This window comes from Struthio camelus, chromosome 24 (assembly GCF_040807025.1).
Source record: "Struthio camelus isolate bStrCam1 chromosome 24, bStrCam1.hap1, whole genome shotgun sequence".
NCBI classification, from domain to species: domain Eukaryota; kingdom Metazoa; phylum Chordata; class Aves; order Struthioniformes; family Struthionidae; genus Struthio; species Struthio camelus.
The window spans coordinates 3,374,176-3,393,512 of record NC_090965.1 but is presented as its reverse complement, the minus strand read 5'-3'; the positions used below and the strand labels follow the sequence as shown (position 1 = coordinate 3,393,512).

General features: G+C 43.4%; 1 protein-coding gene across 8 annotated transcripts in view; it reads left to right on the top strand.

Moving 5' to 3' along the window:
• Positions 1 to 1,279: 1,279 nt before the first annotated feature.
• PPP1R12B (protein phosphatase 1 regulatory subunit 12B) overlaps positions 1,280 to 19,337 on the top strand; it is a 127,908-nt gene continuing 109,850 nt past the window's right edge. For 7 of the 8 annotated variants that reach the window (XM_068918086.1, XM_068918085.1, XM_068918082.1 and 4 more), the window contains exon 1: positions 1,280 to 1,672. In XM_068918086.1, coding sequence (XP_068774187.1) covers positions 1,385 to 1,672 — 288 coding nt within the window. In that variant the 5' untranslated portion in view covers positions 1,280 to 1,384. The remainder of the gene's footprint in view (positions 1,673 to 19,337) is intronic. The other variant, XM_068918089.1, reaches the window with a different exon arrangement.

Sequence of the window (19,337 nt, the reverse complement as noted above, 5' to 3'; positions counted from 1 at the left end):
ACACTCTATTATTTAGAGTGCCTGCCGTGGATATGACATACTGAGCTGTGGTTCTTTGTTTTTTCCTAGACCTCTTTTGAAAATTGATATTTTTTAAGACTCCTGGTTGAATTCCTGCCTGGTCTAAGGAATTTGTTACTCAGCATTTAGCAGTATGCTTGTTCCGCTATTTCCTCTACTGAACAATTTGAGGCAAATCCTCTCTTCAGCAGCTTGGTATCGCAAAATAACCTGAAGCAAGAGGCGCAGTCCCTGCACTCAGAACGAAGAATGTGTTTAACTATCTGCCAGGTAAGGCTACAATCCTGAATATTTTAAAGAAGCAAAGGCTCTGCACCGTACTGCAAGCATTATGCTGTTTGTGACAATCTAGCCACGAGAGGGGGCTCAGACAAGGCACAACGAAGCCAACCCAAACGCTTCATCTGAAAACGTCCGCGGTTGCGTTTGGCTACATCAGGTAGAGCTGGAAGACAGAGCACCCAGCCCTGCCCAGCCTGCAGGCCTCTGGAAGCAGCCGCCCTCCGCTGGCGGGCAGGTACGGTGGTGCCTGTCTGGGCTTGGCCCAGCCGATGGAGACGTGCTCGGCCTGCTGGCTGCAGAGTCGCTCTCGCAGCAGAGGGTCTCGGCTGGGCCAGGGTCCACCTCAAGTCCTCAGCGTCCTCCGGAGCGCCATGAACACCAGCTGGCCTTAGCCCGGGGGACTGCTGGGGTCTGGATGTAGTTAAGGGAATAACTGGAAATTTCTCAAGAAATTCAACATCCTCCAGGCCAGCTCACTCGCAGCTGAGTGTGTGGGCTGGGTGGGCAGCTGGATCTGGTAAATTTAGCCTCATTTCCCAAGAAATTGAGACACACTTGTTTTCTCAGCCAGCTGTTTCTCCTTGCTCCCAGCTGGGTTAGCCCCAAAGGGCCGAGGGCTGCACGGCTGCCCGGCTGCCAAGCTGCCCCGGCCCTTTGCCGGCCCACGAGCCACGAGCAGGGGGCAGCTCGGCCCAGCGGCCCTGGGCCGCAGGCGGCATTGCCTCCAGCCGGGGGCCAGTCCCGGGACAAGCGCCCCTCAGGGAGGGTGAGATGATGGCGGCCAGCCCGCCCGGGCGGGGAGGAGGGAGGGGCCGCGGGGGCGCGGGGGTTGCTGGGAGCTGTAGTTCAGAGCGCGCCCAGGTGCGGCGGCGCCGCGCAGGCCGCTGGGAGCTGCGGCCGCCCCGCGGCAGGTGCGGCGCCGCGCGGCGGGAACTACATGTCCCGGGATGCCGCGGGGCGCGGGCGGCGCGGGCGCGGCGGCGGCGGCGGTGGGGGCGTAGCGAAGATGGCGGCGGGGGCGCTGCGCCCCGCTCCCGGCTGAGGGGCGGCGCGCTCCCTGCGCCTCAGTGCGGCGGCGGCGATGTCGGAGCCGGAGCACCTGGGCGGGAAGCGGGCCGAGTCGGCGCGGCTGCGGCGGGCCGAGCAGCTGCGGCGCTGGAAGGGCTCCCTCACGGAGCAGGAGCCGGTGGCGGCGGGGGGCGGCCGGGGTCGGCACCGCGGCGCCGGGGGGTCCCGCGTCCGCTTCGAGGAGGGCGCCGTCTTCCTGGCCGCCTGCTCCAGCGGGGACACGGAGGAGGTGAAGCGCCTGCTGGGCCGCGGCGCCCGCATCAACACCACCAACGTGGACGGGCTGACAGCGCTGCACCAGGTACCGGGCCGCCGCCGGCCGCCCGCCAGGCCCGGTCCCCGCGGGGAGGCTGGGCCGGGGCCGGGGGGGGAGCGGGCCCGGGCGGCCCCAGCGCGGCCCGGCGGGCGGGTGGCTCCCCGCTGCCGGCTCCCCGTCTCTTCCCTCGGGCGACGCGGTGCCCGGGGCCCCGCCGAGTCAGCCGGCATCCGGGAGGGGGAAACAAGAGCCTGCGGCTTGCCCTGCCGTCGCCTCCTCCGCTCTGCACCCCGAGCACGGCGGGGATATGAGGATTTCGAGCGCTTTCCCTGCTTTTGGCAAGGGGAGGGGGAAGGCAGCTTGTTACCTGCAGTACCAGTAGTGGGTTGTTTGTAAACAAAGCCATGGCAGAAAGCTTTGATCCGAGCCTCGTCCTGCGTATTTAGGACGTGTCTGAAGGAGAGACCCGGTTTGGAGCCGAGTGCGGTGGCATGTTCCAGTCTGGCAGCTTGATGTACCGAGTTCTCACAGGGCTATGAAGTAGTTTAATTTGCAAAATAAAGCTTTAGGCTGTCAGAGCTGTAAGCACGGCAGGAAGCGGGGTGGCCGATTTGTTGTTTTTTGGAAAATGTACGCCTTTGTGTTTGGGGTCTACTGAAATACCAGCGGTATTTGGAAAACGTACCGGGGGTGTCAGCTTTTGGAAGGTCTGAAGCAGCTCATCTGCCTCCGTGTTCGTATTGTATCAAAGTTGCCTTGAAAGTCCCAAAACTTTTTTTGTTGGCAACGTTTGCCCAGAGCAGAAAGTGCCAACATCTAAGATAAGCAACATGGTTTCTATTAATATGCGTCCAAATGTGCTAAAGATCATACAAAAGTAATCATAGAAGTCTAGCTTCAGGATAGCCAAGTCTTGCCTATTGAGAAACATGTGCTGCATTTCAGCAGTAGCTTTTCCTGTTGTTATGTAAATCAATATAAATGTAAGGGAGCACGTGAAACTACTACCCTTTAATATTGGTAAACCTGTGGATATCTAAAGGCTGATGCAGAGTTTAGCCAAGCATGTGAAATCAGCTTGCCAGATTGCTGCATCTGGTCAGTGAAATGAATCCGATTTGAATCGGGGCCAGCTTCGGGAAGAAAATTTTCATAGCTCGAGATTTCGTAGATTAGGCATGTAGTGTGGTGACGGGATGCGGGAAAGAAGCACGATCCAGGAATAACATCTGGAATTAATGTGTTTGTAAAGAATAAAGCTTTAATAACACAAATAGAAGGGCAGTAATTGAATTGATTAGGTTTTCTCCTTTGCTTGGCTGGTATTATTGAAGTGAAATATTTGGGACCCCGAAAAGCTTGATTCACTAGTTCATCTCCTCGTGACTCTTGGTGAGCAAATGGCAGTAGTATCTATTCATTCTGTTCTGGAGTTCTGAAAGTATATTATGAAGTCTGTGAGCATAGGAGCTCATGGGCCACCAGGCTGAATAAAACTTCAGTGGACAAAGTAGTGAACTTTGTAACGGCTCATCTTTTTGTTTTTGATTTTTTTTTTTTTCTTTTGGCACAGCACTAACAAATAAGTAACGCTGCGTGAGTAACCTCCTATATAGCATATATACGCTTATTATCAGATAAATAAGTAATCATGCAGGCACTAGCAAGAGCCAGTTATTGAAGAACTGGGTGTCAAAAGTATTTTGATAAGGAAAGAAGACTGAATCTAAGGTGGATGGAAACATGGTAGAGTTAGAATGACTTTGTGAGGGTTTTCCAGGTCTTGGAGCCAAGATTGATTATGATCTCTTCAGAAATATCAGTGTATCTTGCTGATGCATGCAATGAGAAGCTCAGCCAAAAGTATATCCAGAAGGACATAAGATGCATCAGACATTGATCAATGGGTGGTTATCATTGCAAGGTCAAACTTCTTGAATGTATGACAAGCCATAATCACCAGTCAGGCCACAAATATAATTCTGTATATGGAAAGAATTGTGTCTTAGAAGCTAACAAAGTATCAGATAACGTATTGAACAGTAACATCTAGGACTTGATACTTTGAAAAGCGCTTAGATGAGTGAGTAGTCAAGCAGATGCTAATTATACAAGTCTCCTATATGAATTGTTTCTTCAGAAACTTTTCAGGAAGGGAAGTTGACCTTCCTTACTTCGTGGTTGGAGAGGTTGTTTTCAGTTCCTCATCACTGAATGTGGTGTTCAGAATATGTTTACTTTCATATTATTTGGGAAAAGATACTGTCTATGAAAAAGCATCAGCTGGAAGTCAAGTAAGTGGAGGGTCCCCAGAATGCTGGCTGACAATTGAAACGAATATAGTACATGTCAATGTTTTTTTTTTTTTTCCTAATGACTTCTATTAGCATTAGAAACGTAATATTTTGAGATATAGAGCAGATTGTAGTGACTGTCTCCTATCGTTAACCTGTAATACTTGTAAAAACCAAATAGCCAGGCAGTGAGGAAAGATATCCCACCTGTTGTAAAGTTTACATTATTGAAGGAAAGAGCGGATAAAAATGTTTTCTCTGATTAAAGAATTTTATTTTAAAGTGAAACTTACTCTGTGCAAGCAAATGTCTTTAGAGGTTATGGAAGGCTTAACTAAGTCAATTGACTTAATTTGTCAGACTGCATCTGCTTCTACAAAACATTAAGACAAATTGGGTTAGCTTGTTTGAAATGCATGGTGGCCCCAAATGTTTTGTGGCTTTCAATGAAGATAAACTTGAAGCATCTTGCACTTTCTGTAGTGTCTTGGCCACAGTGACTAAGAACAACTGTGTACTTCCTTGCTAGGTGAGAAGCTATCTTTGCTATTTATAACTATGAAGCTGTATTTTGAAGATGACCTTTCAAATTGCAAGTGCCATTTCTGAGCCTCCAGCTTGTGTGGTTGTCCTCTTTGTAAGTGTCAGGTGCAGCATAAACCTAGACCAAAGACCGGTGTTAATGTTTGTTATTTGCACTGTGGCTTCAGTTATATTTACATTTCTACCTCGGTGACTGCAGAATGCTCCTGGATTAACATGGATCAATCCCATGTTACCAATGATTAACTTAATTTATTGAATATAGATTATTTTTGATTTTCTGTTTAAAGGAGGTTATTAGCTTAACGTGAGTAAATTAGAAATTTACTGGTATTAGAAATCATTAGGAAAACCTCCATACATAGATGAAACAAAAAGTTGGTGGCAGATAAGCTTCTTTAGTCTTGAATCATGGTGGGAAGCAGGCATGAAATGCCCTCTTCCTCTTGAGTGGCAGGGGAAACTGAAGAGTAAGCTTCTGCAAAAATTGTATCTTAAGGAAAAGAATTCTGATGCTTCTGGTTGGGAAGGCATCGCTAAATGTAATACATAATGCTTTTCTGTCTTTAAGGACTCTCTTACAGATGGTGACAGCAGAAAAGATTGTTTATCTTTTGTCTGCTCCTTGATGGTTTACCAGCTGTTTCCTTTTTGCCTATTCCACGGAGACTTGAGTTGCTCATGAAATAACTCCTGAATGTCTGCTATGTGCAACACTTTTAAAGCAGACTGGCACTTATGTTTGATTTATTTTAAGGTGCTAGACAACTATGGTGGTTCATAAGCTGCTTTATGAAAACTCAGGTAGTTTGCACAGTGACTGTGGACTAGATAGTTGGGACTGTAACCTCTCTGGCAGTCCCAGTTTGTTATTCCCGCTTCTGAGTCAGAGCGGTAAAACTGCAGGCATATCTAGCTGCCCTTCAGAGTAAAGTGGCATCCATTTCAAAATAAGGCTGATCAGTTTTTGATTGCCATTCAAAAGCTTTGGCCCTTTGCTCCCTCTCCAACGCTGGGGGAAGTCCTAGGAAAGCTGAAGGCAACACAGTTGTTGGAGAGTCCCAAAACACAGCCGGGGAGGGTAATGCATGGAAGACCACTTTCCCTAATCGCAACATCCAGGATACTGTTAGAAGAATCATGGTGACACTAACACTGGAATAAATCCAAGAGGCTGAGGAGAAGGAAGAGATGATTCCTTGATTCCTCTTTTTTTTTTTTTTTTTTTTTTTTTTTTTTCATAGCTAGGGGAGTTAATTGGACATCTGTACTAGTGAGCATGGAGCAAAGGATTGCTAGTTCTAAAGATCTATTTAAGAGCATCTTCTATTAGAACTACAGTAGTGGCTGAAGCAGTCTGGATTTGTTTTACAGGATAACCAAGATAGATCTGACAATCACTGCCAGAAGGCAGAGGCTCCCCACACAGAACAGTTATACAGCAAGAGCTTATAGGACAAGTTCTTTAGCTGCCAGAAAGTAAAAGGTAGTTTGTGCCTTAAAACGTGAGGGTATTATAACACAATCTACATGAGAACGCAGGTGTCACATAGGCATGCATTTTGGGCATCACAACTGTTTTTCCGAAGTTCAGGAGCTAGTCTACCTCAATAGGTGGTGATAATGCCATACATCAGGCTAATTTTTTTTTAAGGTTAGATGGCTGCATTGCCTAAAAATTTGTTAATCCTTAGGAATGAAGATTATCTAGGAGGAATCATACCTTTTCTGCCGTGCTCTGTAAAGTGTCTTTCCCAAGAAAGAAACTTCTGCCGACATAAATAAAAGTTGCAAAGTGTTTGTACTATATTTGACACTGCTTGTCAAATTGAAATTTGACACCGTCAAAAATAGGGTTTATCACTAGGGTAATTGAAATATTCTTTTTCTTTAGGATTTCACTGATGAATGGTAGTACAGCAGTAAGTTCTCTATATAGTATAAGAGCTTTGAAGCTAGCTAAAATATGGCAGGATGTGTTAGACAAAGCTAATTAAAATCTGAAGTGCTGTTTGACCAGTATTAATACTTTTATTATCTTGCTTTTGGCTCTTTGGTCCCTTTTTGGCTCGCTGTTTTCTCCCAGTGGGGTTAATTGAATTGTCTGTTCCTTGCATCTTTATTTCAAAACAATCTTCCAAGTGGGCAGAATTAACTCTAGACTAAACAAACTAACCTTGGACTGAAATGAGTTAGAGGCTTGGAGTTTTGCTGTTCATCACAGCCCTTGGAGGAAGTTTTCTTTTGCTTTGTTTAGGGGCAGTTTCTCACCTTATTAGTTAGGCTTCTGCAGACTCAGATTCCAGGATCGAGTCCGAATTGGTCCAAAGCCAATTGCAGCCATCACTCAGCTACTGGCTGCTAGGAGGAAACTTATTCCGTGTCCACCGTCATCTTTTTTAGTAAATAGATGAATATTTGTGGTGGGAAAAGTGCATCTTCATTGTTTCCTTCCTCAGTCTCTGTTTATCCTATCTAGTGATTAGATGAGTCCAGCTTTGCTGCTCTTCTAAACGGTGAGTGAGTGAACTGAGAGGATTTTCGGCTACAACTTCCTTTATGGCGGGGACTGGACCTGATGACCCTGACCCTTGGTGCTATCCTATGGAAAGTTGTCACCTCTACAGCACTGCTGTTGGACAATCCAGAGCGCTCTTCCCACTTGGAAAGCCGCTTTGGGAAGGGATGGTATTTTAGGGAAAGCTTTCATTGATGTATACCAAAAGCTTTGTGACTTTTGCAAATGAAATTCTTAAACCCGCATTAGAGATGGAGAGGAGTAGTTAATGCTGCATACTCGTCTGAATCGACATTACCTGATAAGATTGAAAGCTGGCTCAGCAAAAGGTACAGGAATGAGCAATGAATGCAGTGCCCGGAACGGTCTGCTGTTGCAGGCTCGTGTCTTGCAGCTCACATTAGCATGGCTGAAACCTATTGAAACATTAAAGGCAACATTTATGTGCCTTTCAGGTGTAACTTAGATGAAACTACTGCCAACCTGAGATTATCATTGCAATTTATAGTGTCTCTTGCTTATTTTAACAGCGCGCGTTGGGGGTAGGGAGCTGTTCCTGTAATGAACGAGTTTAGAGACTTTAGATTCAGGTTAGGTAATCCGGGACTTGTGAGACTTCTAAGTGCTGTGTGTTGTCATATGCTGAGATAATAACTGACTAATATGAGAATGTAGGACTTTTGAGTTGATATGCTAGCTCTCAACTGAGGATTATGTCATAAGTCCAAAAGGCCTGTCAGAGTGTGTATATGAGAGAAATCTTTTAAGGAGGTTGGGAGAAGGGAATATTATGTAAGTGGCTCTATCAGTTGGGATTTTTTTTCTTTCTAACTCTTCCGAATACAAATGAGGAGAGAGCATTAAATGCTCTGAAATGTCTGATCTTTTTTTTTTTTTTTTAAATTGTGCTTTTGCACAAGATTGGGATAAGAACGAACTGAAGAGAAACCCAGACCCTTTCAAGGGGAATAGTGCCCCCTCCCCTTGTGCAGTCTCTCCGTAATGAGTGAGCTGTTTGACCTAGTGATAATGGTATGGCCCTAGCATGAAGAAGGTGCCCAGTATAAATCCTGGGATCTGAGTCTGCAGTTTATTTTCAGCTGTCCTTCAGAGGGGAGGTGCAACAGCTGTCCCTACAATCTCCTTTATTGGGTTGCAGCAAACTGATCTGCGCAGGGATGAAAGGTGCAGCTTAGAGGAGGAGGTGTGCAATATGCCTTAGTGGGAACATTTCAGTTTATAAGGATTTCGAGGGAACTCTTTGGGGGGATTTAGGAGCCTATTTTTATGGGAGTTACTTCAGCACAAATGGATTTAAGAACAATTTAGCAGTAAGTATGGTCCATACTGGCCTGTGTAGAGAAACGCTTACAAGCTTTTATCAACGTCTTGCAAACAGAGGGCAGTGTGATCTGCCAGCACTGTCAGTGCTTTTCAGAGCATGACTGTGATAAAGCTTCTACCTGCAAAGTTTGTAGGTGCCAACTTTTATTTCCTCCTTCCGCTCCAGAGATGCATCTCTTACTATGATGGAACAGGCCTCTTTCAATGTTGTAAAACAGGACTGTTCTTAAAATTTAATTCTTAAGGTACATTTTTAGGAGGAAAGTGTTGCTTTACTAGATTCCTAGGTTAGTGAGAACCATACTCCACACTGTTGAGAGTTGAAGCCTGAGAGTCAGGCCTCTGTTTCCTTATCAAGCTGTTGAAAATCATGAATGTGAAAGTTTGTGATTCAGGCACCTACACAGTTTTTTTTATAACAGCATTCCCTTGTAATAATTGTAATAATTACAAATTAATAGTACTTTAGAAAATACAGCTTTGCACAGTCTTAAATATTTTCATATTAAACACATTCTTGAAAGATCAATCTCTCCGATTTTAAGCTCCCAACTCAAATACCATTTTGGTCACCTGGAATAACTTGAAAAATCGCTCTTTAGGAGTAAATGGTGTGAATTTTTTTTGGTATACTGTTTTTACTTGGTGGCATGATTCCTCTAGCTGAAAAAAAAAAAACCAAAAACAAACCCTAACAGCCTTAACTTGTAAGAGTCTCACTAGACTGTTTCCATAATACAATAAGCTGACCTTGCAGAGGGACACAAGCAATTTTCAGCATTGCTTTTCTAGCATTCAGCCTTCCTCATAAATCTTTGTGAAATGTACAGAATGCAGAATGACCACCTGCCATTAGCCTTTTATGTGTCACTGCCTTTTCAGGGTAAAACTAAACCTAGCCCCTCTCTGATACTCTGAGCTGTAGCATTGATTTGACACAGTGGTTGCTCACCATCCATTTCTGGAATCTGTCTGAAGCCACCTCCTATTTATAATTTGTCATTCCTTGCTGTCTTAGACAGTTAATGCTATTTCATTACAAAGCTTTATACTTTTTTTACATCTGAAATTGTGTGATGGCAACAACTTGTAGTATGAGGCCTTGTCTAAACACAACTGCTGGTTTAACAAGATGTGACTCTTTAACAGTGATTTAGTTAACTGATGCAGCTTTGTGTGTGGGCTCTGCTGGCCTAACCTGGCTTACATCTGTTTAGTTTGGACTTGTAAATATAGCACCACAATCTAAATGGATATAAACCAGCTTGAATCTAATAGGGCCCGCACACAGAGCCGAACCAAATTAACCAAACTGGTTTTTTACTTGAATTGATGCATTCTCTAACTAATGGTGCAACTGTTTCATTTTAAAAGCAAAGTATGAGACAGGGTTTCCCTTCCAGGATTTGAATTCATACAGATGTCAGCCTTTCCCCAATATTAGTATGAATTATGGATTGTGACAACTTGATACATGGTGTAAGATATGTTAATAGGGTTTTCTCCCTTGAATATTGTTCAGGAAGGTGAACTCTGACTCAACAGGCTGTGAGTAATAGGGTTTGCTCTAATTGTTTTGATATAGGTAAGACACTGCACTGAGTTGCACCGTAGACAGATCCTGCCTCTACTGAGAGAAGTCATCAGAATAGTTATCTTCCTCAAATACTCTTGAGGTTTTGGAAGATGTTCTATTCTAAGCCTGTATCAAAAAGGACATTTTGCTATCCTGTTTGTTCTTCTCTGCTCTCTGATTTAGCAAGTGAGATGACATACTCTCTAAGGTGGACAGAGTTGTTTGAAGTTAATTGAGTCTGAGCTAGTTGTATTAGTGTGGCCTACACCTGTACAGGAAGAGGCGTATATCCTGATCCTGGATAGGAAATTTAACTACATCCATGACAGTCTTGCAAACACTGCAGGCTTGCCAAGTATCTGATTTTCAGCTGATGTGATCATGTCAGCTGAAGTCCCTAGGCTAACAAACTTCATGCCCTGGTTGGGTCTTTTGACATCTGCGTCATATTAATGTTCCTACTGTAGGTGTGATCCACACATTGCATTCATATAACAATTTCAGTTACCAAAAATGATTACTCTGGCAAAGATACTTTCAAAGATACAGATGAGCATATGCAAGATGGTATGTTCAAGTCTATTACCACAAGGTTTTTTAGCAGCCTGCAGCAAGTTCAGTATCCGTAATCCTGCTTGAAATACTGAAATAGCTCTCTCTACAGAAGGTTAGAAAGTGCTGCTGACTTGTTTCCAAAGGAGGTGAAGACTGTGCTAAACCTCTAAAGCTAGTTTCATCACTTGAGGCATGCTTTTGGTTCTTGTCTTCCTCTGTGTTCCTTTACCATATTCCTTAGGAGGAGATTGAACAGCATCATGCTCCCAGCCTAGCAGCTGACAACAGGGTGACCTTCTCATCAGTCTGTTAGCTTTTAAGGGAGTTTGTCTTTCAAAGCTTGTGCATGGTATTCAGAAGTTGCATTCATAATCATTGTTTCAGCAACTTTTGAGTAGCCAAATGTCAATGTGTGTCAATCTCTTCCAGACAGTTATAATAATAATCTGTAAAAACAGTTACCTTAACTGCTTCTCTTCCTTCCACTTGGCATCCTTGAGAAGAATTTGGCTCTGTCTTCTCCACACCTTCCTATTGGATAGTTTTAGACAGTAATAAGATCCGTCCCTTGAGGTTTCTCTTTTTAAGACTGAATAAAGCCAGTCCTTTCCTTGTATTCATTCCGGTATGTCCATGTGTGTGGACAGAGAAGCCCAAAACTGGGCACAGTACTCAAGGTGCTGCCTTACAAGTGCCAAATAGAGGAGAATAATCATTTTCCTCAACCTGCTGGCTACGCTTTTGCTGATTCAGGCTGTGATGAGCCTTTTTCAGTGCAAGGGCCCACTGTCGACTCTTTTTTTCAATTTGTTGTCCACCAGGACCCCCAGGTCTTTTTCTGCAGAGTTGCTTTACAGCCAGTTGCCTCCAGCCTGTAACTGCAACAACTTATTCCATTCCAGGGGAAGGACTTTGCATTTGCTTATGTTAAACTTCATGAGGTCCTGTCAGCTGACTTCTCCAGCCTGCATAGGTCCCTCTCAGTAGCAACCCCTGTCCTCAGCATATCAGCCACACCAACTGATTTTGTACCAACCACAAACTTGCTGAGGGTACACTCTATTCCATAATTAGTGTTCATAATGGTTGTTAATAAAGATGATGAATAGTGTTGGCCCCAGTATTGACCTCCTGAGGAATGCCACAGGACTTTGTAGTAAGTAAGTAAGTACTTGTAGTACTTACCTTTTGAGACTGACATTCTAGCCATTTTTCCACATACCTTGTTATCCACTTACGTAGTCCAAATCTCACCAGTGTGACTACTAAGACGACTACAGGTGACCATGTCAAAGGTATACAGCACCCACTGGTCTCCCATCGCCCACACAGCCATTGCTCTCATTGTAGATGGAAAAATCATGCCTAATTTGATTGTCCTTGGTAAATCCATGCTGGCTATTCTGAGTCACCACCTTCTCCTTACTGTGGCTGGAAACAGCTTCCAGGAGGATTTACTCCATCTCTTCAGGGCCTAAGGGGAGGCTAACTGGCCTGTAGTTCCCTGGATCTTCCTTCCTGAAGATTTGTGGTGTTTGTCTGTTTCCAGTCATCAGGAACCTCCCTTGATTGCCCTGACCTTTGAAGGATGACAGAGAGCAGCCTTGTGACGACATCAGCCGGTTCCCTCCACACCCTTAGCTGTATCCCGTCTGGTCTCAGAAGTGACTGATGATCTTCCCTTCTCCTTTATTCTCTGGGTTGTGGCCCTGATGTAACAAACTGCAGCAAGCAGGACAATTTTACTTTTCCTGGGGACCTTCCTTAGTGCATTCATTCTAGCATAAATGCCCTTGCTGTTACTAGTTTACTCAGCTGCAGCTCTTTAGTCATGTGTGCATTTCATGAAACATCAGTCTTTTACTTGCCTACAGCTCTTTGCAGGGACTGTCAAACGCTTGTGCGCACAGCAGACTAAACAGAGTATTTTCCTGATTGCCTTATCTTCCATATATATATGAATTTTTTTGTAAAAACTTTATAAAAAAAGATTTTGGGGTGAGGTCCCCTGCCATGAGGGAAACAGGGAGGTTTCTTTTTATTTGGCTTGTCTTCTATCTTCTTTAGGGCTTGGTCTTGCAGAAACGCAACTAATGAGCGATTGCTGTCATTGCATACTTTCAATGCCTTCCTTACTGTTAGGTGCAAACGTGCACAATGGCTTAACTAGCTGGTTCAGAAATGCTTAGCTGTCAGCACCAGTTCAATTTTAAGGTATGTCTTAGCCTCTTTTGTTCAGGAGTAGACACACAGGTGAGTAGGAGTAGGAGTAGACAACTGCCAGGTAATACCTCTCAAGTGAGATGATTGTTGTGGATTTCTCTTTCTTACTACCACCTTAGTAAATGCATCTTAACGTTTTTGCAATACAGACTGATATCAGAGGCTATTAAGGCTGGGGATATTCTTTTATCTTTCTTGACTGCTTCAATTTTATTAAAGCTTAAACTGTGTCCTCCAATTGCTGAGGTATGCTGCTTGGCTGATGTAACAGGAAATGCTATAAAGCAAGCTGAACTGTCCTTTTTGGCTCATGAGTATGCTTTAGTGGAGCCCTTGTTACTCTCAGTCCAAGTACCAATTTACTCAGCAGCACTGCTAACATTAGCTGTTGCTCAGTGCCATCTGTATGTGGGAAGGAGGGCACAGGAAGCCCTAGGGTACAGATTTTCCTTTGTTAAGGAGGATGAGTAGCTGTAGTTCTTGCAGGCAGCCCCTTAGTGATTGCTGCTCACTCCCTGTTAGTCAACCGCAAGAGTGAGCAGCTACAAGCCAGCAGGGGTTAGCCTATGTCTTTGCAGTAAGCATATCTTAGGGATCAGTTTTGCCTAACCTTGGCACCACCAAGAACTTGCAAGGAGTCAAACAGGGCTGTATGGCCCTGTATGCGCAGCCTGTAGCATATCTGGCTGCTAGGCACCCTGCGGAGCTGGGTTTAAAAAGTGGCCTTGAGTTGTCAGGCCTTTGCTCAGGCAAAGCATTGCTCCTGTCCAGGTCTAAGGTGAGGAAACCTGTCTGGCAGCTAGAACTGCACAGCTCCCATGAGCTGTAAACCAGTTTTTCTGCAAGTGGGGCAGTGAGGGGAGAGTGAGGTTTGGCAGCTTCAGTCCCTTATTTAGACCAAGCTGAAAGCCTCTGGCTAGGAAGAGGAGGAACTGGTGAGAAAAACAGCATTGTTTGACAAGCTGTTATTACTTTGTATTCCTCTGGATAGTCATCGGTGGGATCTGGCTCCTCTTTGGTTTGGTTGCTATCCTTGGGCAGTTCCAGCATGCGCTAATTGCTGCCTGCCTACCCTGGATGTGTGTGTTGCTCCAGGGTAGCTGTGCTGTCCCATGGAGCAAAGTGCCAGTCTAGGAGTTCTGACTTTCCTGGAACTATTGAGCTTAACTTATCTCCCAGTCATATATCCCAGTCCCTTTGTTATTTGGCTACCCACTGTCCTTTGTTTCCTAGACCCTCTGTCATTAGGCTGCCCTAATTAACTGCTTGGGGGAAGGCTAACAGTTAAGGCAAAAGGAAATGGGGAATCAGCTTCTGTAAAGTGTCTAATTCCGTGAAAAAAGTGCCGAATCCTCTTGTGTTCCAGATAACTGAGGAACACAGCTGTGGGATCACACTAAGTCTATGGCTCATGGCTGTCCCATTGCTCTTGGCCCTTTCTGCCCACTTTGCAGGTTCGAGCTGTGGATACTTCTTAGCTCGGGGCCATTTCTGGTGCCTTGAGTCCCCTGCTGCTGCTTCGATGCTGTGCTCCCTTTTCTGAGCACTATTCCCAGTGTGAGATGAGCTGTATCAGACACTAGGTATGTTAGATCATTGCAACTCTATGCAAAGGCTGTATGTGCACCCTCCACCTTTCAGGTAAGACTATATGTACCTCTCCTCCCAGGTTTTTCATCCCTTCTCTGTTCACGTATATATATTCCTCTGCCCCTCCTCTTACATGTTCGACTGGAGGAATGTGGGGCTACATGTATTTACTGAGGTGTGTGCATGAGAGAGAATGCATTTGCTGCAAACAAATGTAACTCATGCAGCTTTATGCATACTGAGATGAGAGGGACTTTCAATAAAGAAAATTGAGAATTGATGATTTAGGATAATTTTAATCCTAATTATTTCAAAATTGAAAGAGGGTACATTGTTCCCTTGTGGCATACCATTTTTTAGATGGGGTGGCATATATGCTTTCTTCTCTGTATCGAAGTGACTGTAATAGATGTATACTGTATTCAGGGAGCACACAGTCTCAGTTTTTTTTTTCTGGAGACTATTGGGATTGTCCTAATCTTAGTTGCAGCCAAACTGAATAGTTTCAAATGACATATCTGTCTCAGATTTGGATAGCTTGTATCGCTTCTAAGCGATACTGTATCTGCAGGCCTTCAATCTTTCCTGTACAGAGTCAAAAAAAAAAAAAACATGCAGCTGTCTGAGCTTTACCATGCCAAAATATTGACACAAGAGGTTTCAAAACTCCTCAGTCAAAGCAAAAGTATCAAATCTTCAGCACCACATGATATTTCTTCAAGAGGTCTGAAGGAACTCATGCATGGAGTCACTAAGTTTATTACCGGTGGTGTATAACATACTGCTTTAAACAAACCAAGTACCAGAGCACCATCTCTGTACCAGAGTGGGCTCTGTGCCAGTGGGAAGTGACAGTTCTCCCTCCATGTGATGCTAGTTTCTAAAAAGGACCCCAAGAACCTGGGAAATGATAAACGCAAAGGAGTTTCCCAAAGAAGTCAACAAGCGTGTAAAGAAGAGAAATCTGGCTGAGGTAATACCCTTGGTTTTCCAAAAGGCTTTTGACGAGGTTCGTCTTTGAAAGCCCTAAGAAACAAAGTTGTTGTGAAATAAAAAGATCTTTTCATTGACTAATGTCTGTCTGAAAGATGCAAAATACAGGGTAGGAATAAAAAATCAGTTTACAGCAGGAGGGGAAGTCATCCTGCGCATCCCACTGGAATCCCTGTTGTGCTGTGCACCTATAAATGAGCTGGATAAGGGAATAAAGAGTGAGGTAACAAAGCTTGTTGGCGGTGTTGCATATTCAGGATAATGAAATGAAAGCTGACTGTGAAGGGTTTCACCATACAGGGTAATTTGCTGATAAAATGGCTGGTGAAATTTGATCAAAAAATGGGAAGTAATGTTTATGGGGAAAAGCAACGGGTTCTAATACAGCTATTACAGGCTGGAAAAGGCATTTGGGGATTTAATGTTACAACATAAAAGTATCAGTGTGGTGCTCTGCAGTGGCTAAAAAAGCAAATCAAACATTAAGAATTGCTAGGAAAGGAATAGCTAAAATAGAAGTCATTATGTCACTGTATGAATTCATGTTGTGCCCATCTGTAGAGTACTATGTGCAGTCTTCTTTCTGCCATCTCAAAAAAATGCAGTCATTAGAAAAGATACAGGAAAGAATAGCAAGGTGATCAAACTTATGGAGAGATATCTGAACAAGGAAAGGTCAAAACAGCCTACAGTTCTTTCTGACTGGTGGAAAGCCACAAGTACAGATGTATGAGAGAGAGAGATATAATGATGTATACGATATGATTAGGGTTCTTTGCTGTTTCTCACAAAGAAGAGTTAAAGGATATTAGAGAATTAAATAATTTTTTTTTCATGGAACATAAAATTAAACTCTGGAACTTCTTGCTGTAGGTCAGAGTTGATGCCAAACCCTTAGATACATTCAGAAACTGCCTGATAAAAAATCATGGGTAAAAATTCTGACTCAAGAAGTCTTTAAGGTAAAGGTTGCTAGACTCTCGGATGATGTACCAGAAAGTTTACCTGTGTGATATTAAGGATAATTCAAAAGGCATTATTTATCACAGATTAGAGTCAAGAAGAAGAAGAAGATAGAACAGATTTAATATGGCAATTTACCTTTTCAATGTTAAAGCAACAGTTTTAAAATTAAAGCTCAGCGGTTTTTAGAAAACTAAGTACTATATTGCACAAATGGTGGGCAACTATGCTTTATATTTAACAGGCAACTTTATTGACTCTTTGAGTAGCTTTCTGCAGTGGCATGAAGATTATATTTCATTGCATCCTCTAAAGTGGGAGGATGAATATGTACCTGTGTGGGATGCCACCTTGGTGATCCATAGTTTTTGTTTTTTTCTTTCCCTGGTTTACAGTAACCTAAACTAATGCAGGACTCCCCTTGAAATACATCTGAATGAACACATTATTTAGATATTCTTGCAAGGGATGTATTGCATCTTTACTTTGCTGTTTGTACTCACTTTTCTTTTCCTTCTTGGATGACTGACAAACACAGTTTGACCTTCGCAGCTTTAAATGGTTTGTCTTTCAAATTGATATCACTTGAGTTATTCTGAACAAGCATTCCCTCACGCTGAAAAAGATAAGTGGTGAATGTGTCTGTCTCTTGATGAGCGACTTCAGGACTGTGCCAACCTGTATGCCAGCAGAGCCAAGGTTTAAACTTCAGACCATATTGCATGAGTTATTTTTGATCCCTTATTAATAGTTGCTATAGAAAGAGCCCTATGCTTATGGCCAAATATTGTCTTTTGGCTATTTTGAGTATTGGCTTGCGTTCAGTTTACAGCCTAGTTGGTATACAAAATCCAGTTTATTCCATTTAGTTTAGATGCTGTTAATCTCTCAGAAAATTGTTCAGTGCTGCAGAAAATGAACAAGGAACAAAGAATTGATTGTAGTCATTGGGAGTAAATCCATGTGCTGACATTATGTCCAGCTTCTTGTAACTTGTGCTGGTGACTTAAAAAAAAAAAAAAAAACAAGCCTCGTCTGAAACAAGAACAGCTGCATTAGGAAAAATAAAGACATTTTAATGTAATTTGATTCTGGATTAAATATTTTAAAATAGAGTGCTGTGATGGTGAAACCATTGCAGTCTTGGATATTTTGAGTAACAGAATGAGAACTACGAAAGCACCTATACCTATATGTTAACAAGGCTACCTGCACCCCATCCTCTACCATTTGTTTGACTTTTTGGCATTTGTTCTTTTCCAGGCCTCCTGCCTGTGCTGTCTTGATGGTGACTGCAGTCTGTTGTAGTTGTAGAATTACAGGTGCGTGGCTGGAAGAGATCCCAAAATACCTGATCCAGTCTTCTGCACTGCGGCAGGGTCAGATATATCAGAATTATTTTCAGAAGGTGCTTATCTAATCTGCTTTCAAACATCTTCATGAAGTGCGTCTTCTGCATCTTTCTTCGAAGCCTGTTCCAGCGTCTGGCTAGCCAAGCAGTTAGGAAGCTTTTCCCAGTGTCTTACCCAATTCTGTTTTCCTGCAAATGAAACTGAATTCTTTGTTCTGCTCTGGAACTATAGAGAACAAGCAATTGCTGTCCCTTTTATAACAGCCTTTCCAGTACTAACAGGCTCTTTGTTCTTTTCAAACTTTTTTTTTTTACCTAGATACTAGTAAATCTAGTTTATTTAATCTTTCTGTCTAGTTAATGTCTTCTAAACCCATAGTGAGCCTTGTTGGACTTCTTCCTGTGATGCAGTTATCTTTAATGTCTTCCAGAATGAGATTTGCTTTTTTTATTTTTTTCCTTCCCCCCCCCCTTTTTTTTTTTTTTACAGTACCACCCCACTGAATCATTCAGCCAAGCCTTAATTACCCAGTGGGGATGGAGATGAGGCAATGATAAAGCAAAACTAGAAGTAATGGCATAAATCATTAATGCTATAAGAATATATTTAGTAAATGTACCTTTGAAACATTGAATTAAGACCATAAAAGCTCCCTGGGGGGGTTCTAGCCGTCTGAGTCGGTGTAGTGCATTAGCCCTAGCAGCTGAGACCTGGCACAAGTAGGATTATAGCTGTGATGCTGCACTCAAATGAATGAGGCCTGTTTTGCAGAGGCATGGAGGTGGTTAAGCTGCTTTCAGACCCGGTCTGTCTTGCATGGACCTAGTAATATTTAGTCAGTGATCCACCCTAATGCCGTGTCCTTTTTGTCCTTATGTTGCCTTTTGGTATTAGATGCCTCCCACCTAAATGCAGGAAATTCCCCGTTTCACTTTATTTCTGGAACATTTGTCAGCACCACTTCAAAACTTGATTCTTCCCTCTGTGGTTCCTTAACTTCTCCACTTTGTTTTCGTCATACACCAATAAAATGTGTTCTCTTTTTCTATGTTTTTGTTGAAAAGGTGGAGCAGAGCTGGGCCTTAAATAGGCTCATCAGTGCCAACTAACCAGACAAGGGTTTACCCAGGTTTTGCAGTCCCTGCTGAATCCAGTGGTTCAAGGTTTTGCAGTCTCTGCTGAATACTGTGCTTCCGTACTTAGACCAAGTTACTGCTGGTACAGTTGTAGTGAATTGAGGTTACAGCAGTGCGTGCAGTGTAGATGTAGAGTATCCTGTTTCCCCAAATGTTTTACAATTTGTTTTCCTCTTATCTCTCTGACTTGTACTTTAGCCAGTCTTTTCCCCCAAAGCATTATTTGTTTCTCCATGTGGTGCCCTTCAAATAGAATGAACCATTTTTGTGATGCCACAGAAATCCGTAAGGGATGCTTTTGAAGAATGGGGAGGGACGTTTTTAAGAGGTGCTGCTATCCCATCAGAGAGCTTATGCAGTGTCATAAAGTGTCATTTGTACTGAATCAAAACCCAAGTCCATTTAGTCCTGTCAGTAGAATTTGGGGGGAACATGTAAAAGAAGAGAGCAAACCTGCAGTGATAACTTCCCAGACCTCAGTCTTCAGCAGCTTGCAGTTCTGCAGCTTATCTGTGTCAGAGCGAGGAAATGATTTGGTTCTGTCAGCTGTCAACCTTATTTGATGTTTTCTAGTTCTTGTACTGGAAGAGACAATGAATAATCATTTCTTCTCTGCTTGATAT